This window comes from Mytilus galloprovincialis, chromosome 13 (genome assembly GCF_965363235.1).
Source record: "Mytilus galloprovincialis chromosome 13, xbMytGall1.hap1.1, whole genome shotgun sequence".
NCBI lineage: Eukaryota > Metazoa > Mollusca > Bivalvia > Mytilida > Mytilidae > Mytilus > Mytilus galloprovincialis.
In genome coordinates this window covers 17,475,255-17,492,464 of record NC_134850.1, presented here as the reverse complement: position 1 = coordinate 17,492,464, position 17,210 = coordinate 17,475,255, and the positions used below count along the sequence as shown (strand labels likewise).

At 29.6% G+C, this 17,210-nt stretch overlaps 1 protein-coding gene across 1 annotated transcript in view; it reads right to left on the bottom strand.

Annotated features, from left to right (window-relative positions):
* Positions 1-17,002, bottom strand: part of LOC143057417 (zinc finger protein castor homolog 1-like) — a 37,736-nt gene extending 20,734 nt beyond the window's left edge. The window contains exons 1-2 of the mRNA XM_076230721.1: positions 16,879-17,002; positions 3,364-4,618 (exon numbers count right to left, since the gene is read on the bottom strand). Of these exons, the coding sequence (XP_076086836.1) occupies positions 3,364-4,558 (1,195 nt within the window). The 5' untranslated portion in view covers positions 4,559-4,618; positions 16,879-17,002. The remainder of the gene's footprint in view (positions 1-3,363; positions 4,619-16,878) is intronic.
* Between the last annotated feature and the right edge of the window lie 208 nt (positions 17,003-17,210).

Sequence of the window (17,210 nt, the reverse complement as noted above, 5' to 3'; positions counted from 1 at the left end):
TTTATAGATTTATTACATCATTAAACAAAAGTTCAAAATTTATGCATTTTCACAATTTTATCTATATTTATTCAAGCTCATTCATTTAACGAAATACTAAGCTATCCAATTTCTGTGGTATCAAGAAAAATTTGAATACATTATCCACGTTCTGAATTTTCCACAATAAATCCTCAAATTTAACCTTGATAAATACAAAAATTGCTTTTGTGGTGAAAAATATGAAAATTGTTCGTAGTTTATAACAGAAAGATCATTTTGGTGACATTTACAGTATAAATGTGGGAAAATGAATTTCAAGTACTCTAGGCTTATAAAAAAACCTTACATACAAATGTAAATTTGTCATTTCCTCTTTGGTATGAAATATTAACTTTAATTTAACAAAACCTCATTATATTAAGTTTTATAATAAAGAGCACCTGCAATAATCCCTGACAGTAGTGACACTTGAGAACTTATGATGTTAAGATTGGTCCTAAGTATTGCCAGTTTCATATGTATAATTATTTTGAGAGTGAAAAAAACCCTGACACTTCAGATTCAGAAGAGAATCGGTTTGACTATGCTAAGAATATTACAATATTGCCAGTTTCATAATTAAACATATATCATTATTTCAAGGGTGAAATCTTCCTTGGCACCTCAGAAAGGAAATCTTCTGTTTGGCAGTACATGTATTGCCAGTTTCACATATAATTATTGTTTTGATAGTCATTCAGTTCCTAAAAGTCTTCAGAAGAAAACCTGTGTGTATTATTTGCAACAATGCCATATTCAATATATATATGTTACCATAAATTTATCTGAGTTTGAAATGCAAATTTAGAAAACAGAGAAGTTTGGAAATTATGTCAGCTTTGTAAAATCTATGTACATGTAGTACCATAAATTTCCAACAGCATGTTGCAGTTTAGATGCTTGGAGTAATTAAGAGCTTGTCATATTTTTTAGACACAAATTGGTCTTTTGTTTAATATAAAGATTAGAAGATGCATGATGCCAATGGGACAACTCTCCTCCATAAAACCACTTGAAAATAAGATTTCAGCAACTATAGGTCATCGTACTGTCCTTTACAAGAGCAAAACCCATACCACACATGAGGAAAGTTTTATCATGGCAACTGTGAATTTGTCTCCTGAACAACTATATCCAACAGTATAATCAAAAAAAGTTTGCTCAAAATGTATTAAAAAGTTCAAATTTAATGTTATATTTTAATGAATGAAGACCTTCTAGAATCTGCAATAAATATACCAAGGTGCAAGACCGGCACAATTTTACTTAGTTTTTATTACTCTTAAACAGTTTCTTTGCTTTAAGAATTTACGAAATCTGATAATTTTCTATAACATAAATACTACAATAAATGTATGACTGCATATTTCTATACTAGTTACAAATTTCAATACCATTAAAAACTTTCAAAATATGATCTTTTTGTGTTTAAATCAAAGTTTTACAATTTGAAATAAAAATTTTATTGAATTTCAATTCATTCCAATTTCAAACATTTACTTTAAGTTGGTTTCATGCCAAAACCCATTTTAAGAATTCAACTATTTTGCAAACATAAGTCTTTAAAAAGTACTGCCTTTTAATATTACAAAAGTTCTCATATTTTTGCAGAAGTTTATTTGACCAGAACTAAGTTAAACTTAAAAAGCTTAAAAGAATTTATTGAAATTAGTACAATGGGTGTTTAAAGTAACTAAGGCAACTTATACTAATGTTAAACACATTTCTTTGTCGGGTCGGAAAATATGAAAATATTCTGACCTCACAAAACTATTATTTAATAAAATCTAAATCCTTATTATTAAATAGCTGAAAAACTTTATAATTTTTTTTTTCTTTAGTTTTTAAATCTTATCGTAGATTTTAATTTCTTTACAAAATTAGCCCAAGGACTTTCAAACGTCTTTGGTTACACGACTTTTAAACTAAAAATCAATTTTCAACAAAATTTCAATTTTGATAAGTAATAGTATATATATATTATATGAAAAAATTCAATATTTGGCATGAGTGACAGAAGATTTATATATAAAGGGTGTTTTTTTTTATCAAAATCCACCACTCTGAAAAGAATTTAAAATACAAATTAATCATATGTGTACACATTTTCAAATAGAGTTTACACATTGTGGACAAGTTGCTATAGCGATGGAGATCTATATTACTTAATTAGGTATTTTGTATATATTGTGACCTTTTTACATAGATTAAAACTTGACTTTGGTAACTATAGAAGTAAACGGTGTGTGACTCCGAAAGATATCACAGTTTATTAATCCGAATACGTTTATGTGAAAAATAGTTAAATACTATATAAATCTTTTTAATGAATATTTAATTTGCCAATAAGTTCAAACAATAATCCAAACTAAATAAATTCTATACATAAATTTTTATCAGATAAAGGGCTTTTAAAAGGTTTGGATTATTTCAAAATTGCACTTTTTTGTAAAGACGAATAAAAGACGTAAATTAATTGATCGATCTTATTTCCAGTTGAGTGGCTGCATAAAATAGATTTATTTGTTTTAAAGAACATTTATTTAATTACAAATAAAGAGATTTTAAACTAATGCAGTGGGATTGAATTACTTACAACAAAGTTAAACTAAATTTTAACTAAAAATATTTACCATTTAATCACCTTAGTAAACTTCGTTAAAACTGAATTAATTAGGATATAATTCAGGAGAGGTTTAGACTTGATGAAGACATTTCTTTTCACAAATAATTAAAAATGCAAGAAAAGAGAGTTTTTATGATTTTTTTAATGTTTCATAAAAATTTTGTTCCTGTTCAATGATTTTAATTAATCAAATTACTGGGGTTCAAAATAGTGTATGTCTGAGTTCCATTCTGTAATTCTTTGACTGCAAAAGTCAAGGACTGCATTTTCTTTACATTTGTGCTGTATATTAGGACCAATGATAACTTTTAAGTTAAAAAAGTCCTTTCACTGGAAAATTCAAATGGTCCTGTAGGGGCGGATCCAGCCATTTTAAAAAGGGGGTTCCTAACCCAGGACAAAGGGGGGGTTCCAATTAAATGTCCCCATTCAAATGCATTGATCTTCCAAAAAAAGGGGGGGTTCCAACCCCCCCGAACCCCCCCTCTGGATCCGCGCCTGTCCTGACTCCTGAACTCCATTCTTTAAAGCAAATTACAACTCTCTTAGATCTATCTTGTTAAATTAGCTCTGTAGAAATGCAGATTATAAAACCTCTGTATGGGTGACTTTTAGTAGGAATAAAAAAAAAGTCTGAATTACAATCAAAGTTGCATTTCCTGAAAATAAACTAAATATTGCGTAAATTTAACAAAGATAAATTTCAAAATACATACCATCTCCTTGCTTCAGTTTTTGAGCAGCATTTACAAAGTTTGCATAGATGCCTTTCTTGTCAGCCATGCTGAGGTTGTTCAGCCCATTCTTCTGTTGTGAAACAGCCGTCAGAACTTTGGCAATGTCTTTTCCCTGAGCCATGGTCGTCTGGAGAATCTGGTTGGAGTTAAAGTTAGCAAGGGGCACCTGTTTCGTCAGGCCATCAGAGTTCCCACTAAAACCATACATTTGCAAGAGTTCATTCATTGTACTCTCAGCATAGTCTTTTAATACAGTTATATCTACATTTGGACTTTTTACAGCAGCATTTTTCTGAACATTTTCAGCAGTTTTGGTGGACAAGTCTTCAGCAGTATTGGCAACATCAGCAGTTTTGGACAAATCTTCCGCCGTCAATGACAAATCTTCGGCAGTCTCGTTTTCACTATCAGCTGCATTGTTAGAGTTAAAACTATCACTACTTCCAAAAGATTTGGTCATTGACAAATCTAATGGTGCATTCATAAGACTAGATTTTAAGTTTGAAGGTTTACGGGAATGTTTTCTACTATTGAAAAATGGCGGTGATGGCGCTTGTGGAATCTGTTTTGAATGCCGTAATGCAGAAGCAGCAGCCATAGCCGTGGCTATATCAATTGACTTGTCTGTAACAGGGGGTACATAGGTGTCGGCAGCTACACCACTGTCGTTAGAAATGTTGTTTTTATCACATGATAAATCTGACTCATTCTCTAAGCTATCCACATCGTCAGATTCATTTTCTGGGGGGAATGTAGTGTTTTGATTATTAATGGTGTATTCTGCAAGTTCATCTTTCTCATCGAAATCGTCAATCTGATCTATTCTGTCCCTAACCTGATTTATATTTCTAGGAACAGCAAGTTTCCTTTTCCTACGACTAGATGATGAAACATTATTTTGAGAATTTTCGTTAAATTCCACCGGAGATTCACAGGTACTTCTACAATTCGTATCGTCATTTTCTTCCATGTCATTTCCATTCGATAATGACCGAAGAACATCAAAATTGTTGTTGTTCTCCTTGTGTCCATTAGTTGTCAGGTCCTGGGGGACTAAAGGTTTATATGGTGTCGATGTTGATGGTAGGGGGCTATTGTCATCATTATCATTGTTGATTCTTTTCAATTTGGCACAAATGGCATCAAGGGACCGGGGCTTTGTTTTAAGAGCCATATTGTTCCAGCAACCCTGGACCCAGCTATCTTCAGAAGAAAATCTGTGGCCCCCTATTTTCTGAAAAGACATAAAAAAATATCTCAATTATAATGACATTAGTAATTATTGAAAAACTCTTATTTTAAGTCCTTAAAACTTTTTGACATTACAGATCTTTTCATTCAGTACTGAACAAGGTGAATTTGCAAATTTCCTACATTTATGTATTTATAATTTGAATTTAAACATATATAAATTAATGTATTTAAATGCAACTTATTTATGAAACTTTAAAATGCACATCTGCACATGTGTCAAGTTTGGAATAATCCAGTGTATGTCAACTGTAGAAGTCATTAAATTGAAAAAACAATTACAAATGTTGAGATGCAAAGTCCATGTTATAGTATGGAAAACCTACAATATAAATCTCTAAAAAAATAAAACACTTCTTTAAGACTTAAATACTTATGAACCTGAAGTAAAATAGGATTTCAAAGACAGTCTACTTCTTTAAATGTATTCTCATTTTACACACATCATTCTTTGGATTATATAAAATTATGTATCTAGAAAAATAAAAGGCTATAATATGCAAATTACCTATATTTCCATAAGAAAAATTAAAATAAAGAGATCTGACGTCACAAGCAGCCCTGTCAATTAAGTCTCTCCTTCAGACTCAGTCTTAGATGCAATTGTCCCAATATAAAATGTGTTGGTCAAATGGTCAGATCAATAACTGACTCAAGGCTATAGTCACTGACTACATTAGAAGTCAATGAAAAGCGATCTTTGGATGAAGAATACTAGTATATCTTTATTCTCATCACCAAATACATAGATACAGAGAAGACATGCATGTATAATACAATATATTTACTGAAACCTTATATAATCTGAGCAGGTACAAGTGTTAAAAAAAGATTTTCGGATACCAAAAAAATCTTCAGTAACTTTCATTTCTACTACTTATTAACATCATCCCCCAATAATGAACAAAAGATGATTGGTCATGATCTATCTAAAAATTTCATGAACTATCATTTACACAAAAATAAATTACATAACTGATAAGTACTTTCAGTTTCATAATTTATAAATATGAAAATTTCTGCTAACCAACTAAATAATATAAGTCATAAAAGTGGTTAAAGTTTTAAAAATGTCAAACAAAAAACCAATAAATTCTCTAACCCAGTTTTGCTGTAATCTTACCTATGTAAGGAGATATATATATGACAATAAAAAAACACAAAAAAAATCTTCTTTTTAAAAGGTGCAAACTAATTGTTGATTGATTCCATGGTAATAGTTAAATACTCTTTTCAAAAACTTAAATTATATGCTTCACAATAGACTGAGCAGGTCCCTATTCAATAACAAAAGAGAGGATAATGTAAAAATGAAAACTTCTTAAAAAGACGTATTTCAAGAGAAAAATCTTTAGTATAACTATGGAAATAACTGTCCTTTAATTCTTATTGATATGTAACACAAAAGCAAGGACTTTTAATGAAGAAAAACAAGTATTTACTAAATTGTTTTGTTTCAAATCCTCTTATTTCATTGACTTGAAAGAACTCATGTAAATTAATCTTTCAGGCATAGCAATCTGGTGAGAATTTTATCAATTTATTGATTTATTGATTTTTCTGTGATTCTATAATAGTCAGAACAATACAAGACTTGTAAAAAGACATAAAATAATTATTGAATCCTTATATATATTTAAGGAAATTGCAAATATCTGGGAAATGAGAAATATCTTTTTGTTTACATCATATACATCTGTATGAATTGATCCGTCTTTGTGACATAAAACATTGACAAGCCCAATGGACTCAAATTGACTGTCCAGTAACAAGTTTATAAAACAGAATTTAAAAGCCTCATAGATATGATTCTTGACAAATTTTGTGAAAAACTTGTCAGGAGCCAGTAAGCTAAAACATCAAGTTTATAACAAAAATATTCTTTAAAAAGGCTATAAACATGACAAGAATATTGAAATAGTTTACTTATCATAAAAATGTATACTTTTTATTTGTCTTCCTGGTTTAACAAGACCTTTGAATTAAATGCACCATGCATTAAAAGTTAAAAATTTTTCATCATTTCCAGTAATTATGAATAAAAATGGTTTACCTGTTGGTATGAAATTTCCTAACTGTGATCAAATTTTTCTTCCAGGTATTTAATAAATATATACATATATATATAAATACATACATACCATATATAATTTCATTTGAAAAAATCTTGTAAAACACAATCGCTACGTTTAAATCTTTTCACAAAAATTTAATCTTCCATAATACCTCTAAAAACGTTGATATCGTACTAATGAATAATTATGAGACGGTATGTTTCATGATTTGCATATTTTTGTGACATTTATTTCTGTGATATTGTTTAGTAATTATTAAAACAAAATGAATTGGATATGCTGACAAATACATAACACGCCACTTCATCAAAGGTGTCATATTTATACCACTGTCAACATGCATCAACTAATTAGTGAAATTAATTTAACAAATTTGTTGTAATTTACAAGTTTTGCATATTTTTTTTTATCTTTACATTTTATGTAAGTTTTAATTTTCTGACATTACTTTAACCCTAGGTTAATCAGTGCAGTCAACTGAAAAGCTCATAAGATGTTAAATTTAATTTATGTTTTCCTGGTAATACGGTAATTGCAGAAAAAGCGTTTATAGTTCAACAAGATGATAAATGAGGCATCCATCCTCATTACCTTTGCTTAATTTGGTAAGCAAAAATACACTTATACAGATTAAAGTTCAATATCAAATTTTGACATAGTCAATCCTTTTTGTAATTAACCTGTTAAATGCTCTGTTAGGTCAAAGAAACTTAATATTCAGTATGTCTGTTCCTTTTGTGCCCAATACTTGACATATAATTTGGTTTCCTTATTTTGTATATATCTAAAAATAAGAATATGTGGTATGATTGCCAATGAGACAACTCTACACCAGAGACCAAAATGTCAAATATGTCTAACTCTATAAAGTTTTCAAAGTCACTATGCACACGATCTGCTAAGAAACCCATCATTTTCAAAATAAACCTGTCCCTTTTAAATTTTACAAAATCTGTCAAATAAAATTAAAATCATACCTGCCAAACCAATTTTAAAGCTTGTTTGGATATGGAAACACATACATGTATATTTTTTTTCATTTAACCTTTTTAGTAAATGCTGAGGCAAACAATTTGTTTCATGGTTATGTTGGATGTGAAATTTATCACTGAAAAGTCTGTCTCACAAATAGTTCCCTGAAACACATGCAGACACAACTGAACTCTATCACTGATTTGAACTAAATATTGTCTTTTGTGTGTTGTATAATAAGAAATCTACATTATCCTATTAAATGAATGAGACCCAACTTGAATGAGCCTCAATAACACAGTTTTGCATTCATTTCATCTTTTACCCTGATAACATGCAATTGATCTTTTTTATTCTCCTGAAGAAGAAGAATGCAGTTTTATAGTTGTTTTCAAGTCACTGTTAGTCTGGACTTTTTAAAGTTCTCCTTAAAAGTCAAAGGAACATGTCATTTTGTTTTCAAATGGATTTCAAATTTTTGAATATAGGTTAAAAATACTGGTTCTTACTTGGTAAAAATATGAAAAGTTTAAATCAGCAATATTCAGGCAAACTATAAATCTTAAAAGTCTCATGGGCTTCCAACCAAATAAATAGATGTGTCCATACATTTGATCTTTGAATTTTCACTGAGAAATATCAAAATAAGGATCCAGATATGTCCACAACTTTACATTAAAACACTTTTTTTTTTTAATAAAGTCCTATACCTTTTAACCTAAAGTTGACCTACAATTTTATAGAACGAAGAATTGACATTTTTACCAGATAAATATACTTACCTAAGCGAACTTGAAATTTTGTTACAATTTAATTCAGATTACATGTATACTATATCAATTTAGATAAAATTGACAAAAATAAAATTGTACAGTCAAGTGTACGTATTTGGAAAGTTATATGACCCTACATGACAAACCACTGAAAAATGTCAAAATTTTGTCAATGTCAATAATTTTTTTTGCAGTTTTATAATTTGGTAACATGAGTAATAAATGTCTGATTTATAACAGCACTCTAGTAGCTCAGTGTGGGAACCAAGCATTTTGACTAAATTTTCAAATGGTACTGTTTTAAACAAGGGGCTAACATATGTTTAATGTTATTTTAACCACAAGTATTCAACATGAATTTTTGTGTTTCAGCTGCTGAATATTTGAAATTTGTTAAAACTAGTACTGGTCTTCATGTAAACAGTAAAAATTTATTTTTCAAAATATGACAGTTTAAAAGATACATACATGACATAGGGAAAATGCTAGAAAATGTATTTAAAGTACTCAGGAATAAAATACTAGAGCAACCATTTAACATTGTGTATATCAAAAGATTTTTTTCTTTGTAATTGCAACTACTCATCTTGATAAGTCCTTAACAATATATCAATGAATCAGATGTACACACCACGGATAAAAGTCAAGATTTCTTGTCTGCACATGCACAAACCAAATATAAAGTTCAAGATGTCTTGTAAGGTGTCAGCTGACCAGTTTGACCTTGAACTTTTACCTCAGAAATGTTGCATGCATTGACAAAGTAAAGCAACAATGATTTTATTGCTGTTCTTCATCTCAAAGTCACTATGCAGCATTCAACATTGAGCAAAAGCTTTTGTTTGCAAGAAACTTGTAAGAATTTGCTGAAAAGTAGTGACATTCCCAAAGTCACCAGACATTCACTCTGGGCAAAGACCAGTAAAAATTGGTTTGGTCCATTAATAGATATGCATTACTGGACCAATGAATGACTAGTAAAATTTTGATTTTATCCAAATCATATATGTAAATGTGCTTTAAAAAAGAGTCTGGTCCAGTAAAAAAGAATGGACCCAATGTCTAGGTGATTTCTCAAAGCCTTGGAGCCTTGGAGCCACTGGAAAAGCTTATGCTCAAAACTATTCTTTTTAGACAACAGCAATTTTATATATTTTTCATCTAATGAGTGCCAGATCAGAAAAACAAAGAACAGTAAATTAGTTAAAGCAACTTTCAAAAATTACTGTCAAAATTTCTCGAAAAAATCAACCATGGATCTTAAGGTGGTACCTAACACTACAGGGAGATAACTCTGTAAAATCAGCTAAACGTTTTGATTATGTTGTGTTGTTAAGGGGATTAAGCTTCTCAATGATCAAAATAAGTGTTTGTCAAACTGCTATATAACCAGTGTAATTTTTCTGATAAAACGGTTGGTTCAAATTTTTTGAAATTTTTATATTTTTGACAAATGGTCAAAGTAATTACTTTGTCAAAATTTTAAGAAAATTAAACGAGCCAAATTAATTTTAGTTAAAGTGTTGGGTACCACCTTAACTGGACTTTTCATGCTTATAATTCTTAAAATTTTATGGACATACATGGATAATAGACATACAAAATTACTGGTTTCTCTTTTTCTTTTGAATTTTTTCCCATTTAATCATATTTTTACAGGAAATGTTGTGTTCAGCTTTTTAAACAGTTCAGTTTATACCATGTATACATTTCTGAACATGAAAGTACATCTGACGTTTTACAATGTTTTATGTTCACTTTCATTAATTTTAATGTTATTTTCATTTTCACTTAATTTCATTTACATAAAAGATAAGTTTTTCCTAATTTTTCAAAGGTACTTGTACATCATGTACATGTAGATTGTAACAATGAAATATTTGGATTTATAAACCAAACTTTTGAGGTCCATAAGTTTTCATCAAGGACTTGTTAAGTTTGTGATAATTACACTACTTTTAAAAAAAATCTCTTGTTGCGTGTTGGTTTTTTAACTTGAAGCGGGACAGATGAACGAACAGATGGCCAAACGAACAAACAGACAAAAAGATGCACATATAAAAAAGAAGATGTGGTATGATTGCCAATGAGACAACTATCCACAAAAGACCAAAATGACACAGACATTAACAACTATAGGTCACCGTACGGCCTTCAACAATGAGCAATGAGCAAAGCCCATACCGCATAGTTTGCTATAAAAGGTCCCGATAAGACAATGTAAAACAATTCAAACGAGAAAACTAACGGCCTTATTTATGTAAAAAAAAAAAAAAAAAAAAAAAAAAATGAAAACGAAAAACAAATATGTAACACATAAACAAACGACAACCACTGAAATACAGGCTCCTGACTTGGGACAGGCACAGACCAGAAAACATAATGCCAATAAATGGGGCACAAAAAGATGGGTGATACAAAAAAAAAACATCTACAGGTTCTACATTCAATTCAACATAAATTAAATAATGCCCTGTAAATTCTTTTAGAATAAGGTAATGATTAGAAGTATATATGTTTAAAAGTAATGTTTCAAATATTTGATAACTATGAACAAGTGCCTATACAGTACACTCAAGTGCCTATAGTATACAGTACACTGTATGCCATTTCCAAACTTGTTCATACTATATACTTATTGTAACTGAATTAAATCTGGATAACCAAAGAGATCACATCCAAATTATTTAAAATTTCACTTGTTCATAAAAATTTGTATGTAACACCATATGCGTCTATCAGTTCCAGGAATAATGACAAGACACTCCGATTTTATTAGTTTTCCTTCAGTTTCCAATTCTTTGCATAATTTTTACGGGTCTCTTCCCATTTTTACATTTCCTTGTAAAGAATTGATTTCTATCCCGTATCTTATTACGTTTAATGAGAAAAATACCTGTTTGGACAATTATTCAATTAAAAGTGCTTAAACCAATTAAAAATCAATAAACATTACCTGGTGATGCAGGTGTGAATGAAGAGTCTCCAAAGTCTACTTCTCAAAAGATTCCACATACCTGTGGGTTCTGTTAAAAATTTTGGGGTATTGTCATGACAACCAAGATAAATTCCTATTGGAGGGTATGCATCAATAGTTGCTATAACAATCAAATTGTGCCAACAATGATTTTCTAACAGAAATCAATTAGCTTAGCTAAATTCTTGTTTTTATCGTAAACCTGCATATTTATTGTATAGGGAAGTTTTGAACTTTTTTCACAGTTGACGGAGCACCATTGTAAAATTTTGTCATATTCGACTATATCTCATTTTCCGTGAATTGAAACATTAAATAACCGATTGTGACTTAATTGATATCATCTAAAATGTCTGAATGTTCAAATAATTTTAAACTTTAATGAAACGTAATACGGCTCATGAGCACCAACTAAGGTTTATCGATAGGGTGAAATAGCTTTTTCACAAATGTTTGTCTATTTGTCCTAAAACTCAATAACTAATATACACATTCAAAAGATCAATTGTTAACGGTAAAAAATTATCTCAAAATGACTAACGATAATTCTGTCTTGTGAAATTATGAAGAAATAAGAGAAAAATGTTACAATCAATTATGGACGACAAGTTCTAATTTAAAAAAAATATTATTATTAATCCTATTGTTTACAGCACATGTATACAGATTTAATATATTACTTTAAGTTTGTTTATTGGTTTTCTTAAAATTGTAAAATGACATAGCTACTATAACTGTGTCAGAATATCAAAAAGTTGAGAAAAGAAGAGATGGGATTAATACATGTTCAATCAAAAAACTAAGATTTTCATCCAGTAAGGCATAAAAAATGTTATACAAGTTACAGAAACAATGCAAATGATATTTCAGGATAAACAAATGATTCACAGTTTAAGATGAAGATGATCATGTGTGACAGACAACTAGTAAGGTTTAAATTCAAAACACTTATTTGCAAATTTTGCATTCATAATATCATCATTTCTGGTCCATTTAAAATTATTTTTTTACAAATTCAACAAAGAGGCAATTTCTAAAATAGAAATAGTTCAGTACATTTTTTATGCACATTTGTTCAGATTATGCAACAAATGATTAATTGTCTTACGTCTCTTAATCATTTAGGTTACAAGCACAGAAAGTTACAAAGTTCATGAAAGGCAATCCTAACGATTTTCAATTTTCTTTTTTTTAAGTATAATTATATATACCACATTAAATACTGAAATTTATGGAATTTGAAAGGAAAGTTTAAGGGCAGGAAATCTCGTTTTAGTGTTTTAAACTTGTACAACTTCCTTAGGAAATCCAATTAACTAACTTCAAATAAAGCTACTCATATTCATAGTCAAATTTTTGTGAAAAACATTTTGAATAAGGGGAAATAACTCTGCAAAACACTTTCTTTCCAAATTGATAATAGAAACTCAGCACAGTATGAAGAAGAAATTTATGTTGTACTTATTATTTCAATTTGTTTCAGATGCATAAAGTGTGCACAAATGTTTCCTTTGATATATATATGCTGCACATTTTCAATCATTAAACAATTACATGTACTTAAAGCAAATATTTTATCCTATTTATGAAACCCAAAAAAAATTGCTTTACTGGAAATTATGCTTTGCAAATGTTTGGTAAAAAAGCAAAAGGGACAGCTTTAATTTCAAACCAAAGGAACAGAGCTATTATCCATAACTTAGTACAAGTAAATGGATGGAAAGGGGCTTTTTAACTTATAATCAAAGAGACATGGGTTTCATCTTTAAGCAGATCTACAGAGCTTTTATCTCAAAGCATTTAGACAAAAGGATTTTACCACAAGGCACAAAGAAAGAGATTTTACCACAAATTTAGAAGGGCCCAGTCTTTTTCAAAGTGGTTTTGAATAACTATTAAAAACTTTAAGCTATTATTCTTATAACACATGTAATAATGTTCCAAATACAAAAGAAACAAGCCAAACATCAAAATATATAAGCCATGCTGATGAATTTATATTCTGACAAACTTGAGTAAGCATGTTGATTGCTCTTTAATTAGGAGCAAAAAGAACAGCCAAACTGAGTTGAATCTTCTGCTAAAAATTGCTTAAGTATGCTGGAAAAGTTAAAAGGTTTATTCAATTCAAGTCAGAGATGATAATATGCACATTTTTGCAATCTCAACAACATTATTTCAAAGGCAATGACTGTATATATTATAGATAAATACATACAAGAACTTTTATTTGCACATGCTAAAATTTCCTATTATCCTTCCCTTAAAAGTTTTGAAAAGTTATTACGCCTAAATATATTGTTCAAGTAACTACTAGCAACTGAAGATCATTTGACAAACAACTTACACTTTTAAATCATGTTAGTTAAACATTAATAATATTCATATAAAGTTTAAATTCCATTGAATTTTTGTTATTCTTATGAAAAAGTCCCATATTTTCATCCTTGACAATTTTCTATTACTAAAATGATTATAAATCTACTCTTTTATTATTTTTAAATTCCATTTTGAAAATTCTTTCGTTACAGTAAACTTCTTAAAAATTTAAAAAGTGGTTATTATATTCCAAAGAAATTAAGTTTTATTTTACGTTGGGATTTAGCCAATTTTCCGATATGGCTTTAATCTTTAAAATTTCATGTCCCAAAACAAAAGCTATCTTGTTACCATAGTTATTTAAACAGTCAACACTAGTAATATTTACCTGTATTTCACATAAAAAGAAATAACAAAGTTACTACATATATATATTCAGGGTATATTTATATTGTATTCTGTACCTGGGACAATTTTCATGACTAAACATGCTAAACCTGTTCAGTTAAAGTGGTGATTACACATATCCATGGCAACATAAATTTCTATACAGGACTTTTCTTGTAAATCAATAAAATTTTGAATTAATCTTTAATTGAGTGTAATATTTAACATGATTGACAATTTACCTTTTTATGAAGGTATCTGAATATTTAATCATGTCATGTTTTCAGATAATTCAAGTTTATCACAGTTGGATGATTAAATATATTAATTCGTTTAATTACATCTATTGTATTATTTATTACAAATTATGAGATTTGTGTTTTAAAACAATATTATGAATAACAGTTTTCCAAACAGAATTGACAGTATTAATATAATTCTTGCAGGATTTTACTGTTGAATTATATAAATTATTTTGGATTCAATTCAGTGGCGGATCCAGGGGGGGGTGGGGGGGGGGGGGGGGTTCCGGAGGTTGGAACCCCCCCTTTTTTTTGGCTGATCAATGCATTTGAATGGGAGCATATAGTTAAAAACCCCCCCTTTACTCTGTGTTAGGAACCCCCCTTTTTAAAATGGCTGGATCCACCACTGCAATTCATAAGCTGAATTTTAAAAGTAAAATCATGCAAAACCAAGGTTAATACATAATATATAAGAGTCTCTGCATCTCTGCAAAAGTTGATATCTGAGATCAAGATTATATAGCCTCATCTTATGGTCTATATACTTTTAGGTATATATCTATACAGAATTCTTTCAGTAGGGGAGGGAGGGGTATTTTTTCTTTAAATGTGTTGAGTTGATGGGGTGGATAGAGAAACATCTATGGTTAATCAAGGAGCTATCATAAAGGGGTTTGGGGATAGGCGACCCTCTTGGATCCTTTGAAAGAGCCTCTGATTGAAATTATATGTTGTAATCTTGTATAAATGTGATTACTTCTTAAGGCAAAAGATGATTATATTTTTTTATCTACCACTTTTAAGAACACATTATAGCTTGAAAACTGAGATAATAAGTTCATATTTGTATATTTTTGTGTGTAGCTCATAATAAAATTATTAATACTGATGCAAACAAAGCAATTCATATTCATTGCCATGGGTATAAATTTTCATACTTTTTGGGGGAAATCAACTTTATAATTGGGGAACAACTTATAATAGCTAATATTACACAGAACATTTGGAGTTTTATATAAATCCAATCTGTAAAGATAAATATATGTATGTTTCTCAAAAGAATATTTTTTTACAATTATTAATAGATTTTACCACAATTTTATTACTAATTTTAAGAAAAAATAGAATATGTTTGGAGTTAAGAGTTGTCTTTTTGGCAATCAAACCCCATCTTCTTATTTTAATATATAAATGCAGCATAAAATTTATTTCACTAAGTTTATACAACATAGAACGCTTTCCCTCCCCCTTTATTACTCAAAGTCTATCAGGAGTTCTTGAAAAGGGTCATAAGTTTTTACTGCCAAATTTTGCAAATGACCTCCGCATTTTGGTACGTATGTTGCATTAGAAATAATATGCAGCTATCAATTTCTTTGATTAGAAATTAAAAACTTCACATGTTGGACTTTTCATCTTCTTTCAGAGTTGCTACTCAAGTGTATGTAAACGTGAAGACTGAAGACTAAAGGGGGGGGATAATTTTTGGGGTAATGACTTTAAATGTCCAACTTCAATCTGAATCTCAGCCTAGATAGTGTTTTTTCTTTTATTCCTGAAAAAAGAGGGGTCATCTGATACCGGCCGCTGGCTAATGATGTGAGGTTAGTCTGACCTGATTGAGATGATACAAACTTTCCCATATTCTTTTTACTTTGTCTACCTGGGACAGCCTTTTGAAATTATTGTTTATCTTCTTGACCTGGGGGGGGGGTGACTATGGGAGGGAGAAGAGGGAGAGATACATTTTTACAGCACAGAGAAAATTTCTAAATATAATAGCAAATTAGTTCAAAAATTCTAAAACATAGTTTGATTTTAGACAATTATTGAACCAAACATTCTGCCTACAACCTTATTGAGAGGTACTGAAAATGGTAACTTATTTCCAATTTAAACAAATAAGTAAATATTAAGTCTAATGTAAAGAAGATTAGTTGAATTACACACTGAAGAGTTCAAGAAATCATATAATATCTCTGTTATCATGTCATTCAAAAGTGATCAAGAAATCATCTGGGACTTTTATACTAGTCCCAGAAATCATGCAAAACTATGAAGGGGCAAACAGAGGTGTTAATGTATAATGATAAATAATTAACAAGTTTTCATGAGTAATTAAACATGTAATAAGGTTATATCAATTGTATATAAATTGGTTTTTAAATCTATCTCATTTACTTTTGCACGAGAAAAGTGATCACGAAAATTCGTCTGCAATTTAATTTCTCAAAAATGTCAAGTTTTTCTTTTTGCTGTTTATCACAAAATGACAAGGTGTGCTTAATTTGATATGATTTAAAAAATTGGCACTTAATCAAAAATAATAAACCGGCTTGGTCAAACCTTGACATTAAATTTTTTGATAAAACCGTTTTGGGTTGAAAAGTACAAAAAAATGTTTCAACTTTAAATTTCAAGAAACACTTGAAAAACAAAAATATAGACTGTGACATTTTAAAATATCTATATAAATTAAAAACTTAGCTACATACCACATAAAGCAAGGTTATTTTAAGCCAGAAACAACTTTTTTGGGAACAAAATTTGCTAGTTACCTCTGTCCCAAATCATGTGTAAAAGTTGAAAAAGTAATCTCGCTATTTGTCACAGTTCGCGAGATTTTTCGTGAAGTCCAGTTTTCTGAAATTCTCAAAATCAGCCTAATTTACTCCGTGTAACTTTGACTTGAATTGAACAATGACTTGATTTGTAATCTCTCTTCCTAAATTTAAATCGACTGAACGGGATTTTTCAAGTTTAAACATTTTTACTGTACCGTCACCTTGACAACAATCGGCCATTTTTTGTAATCAAAACATTTACA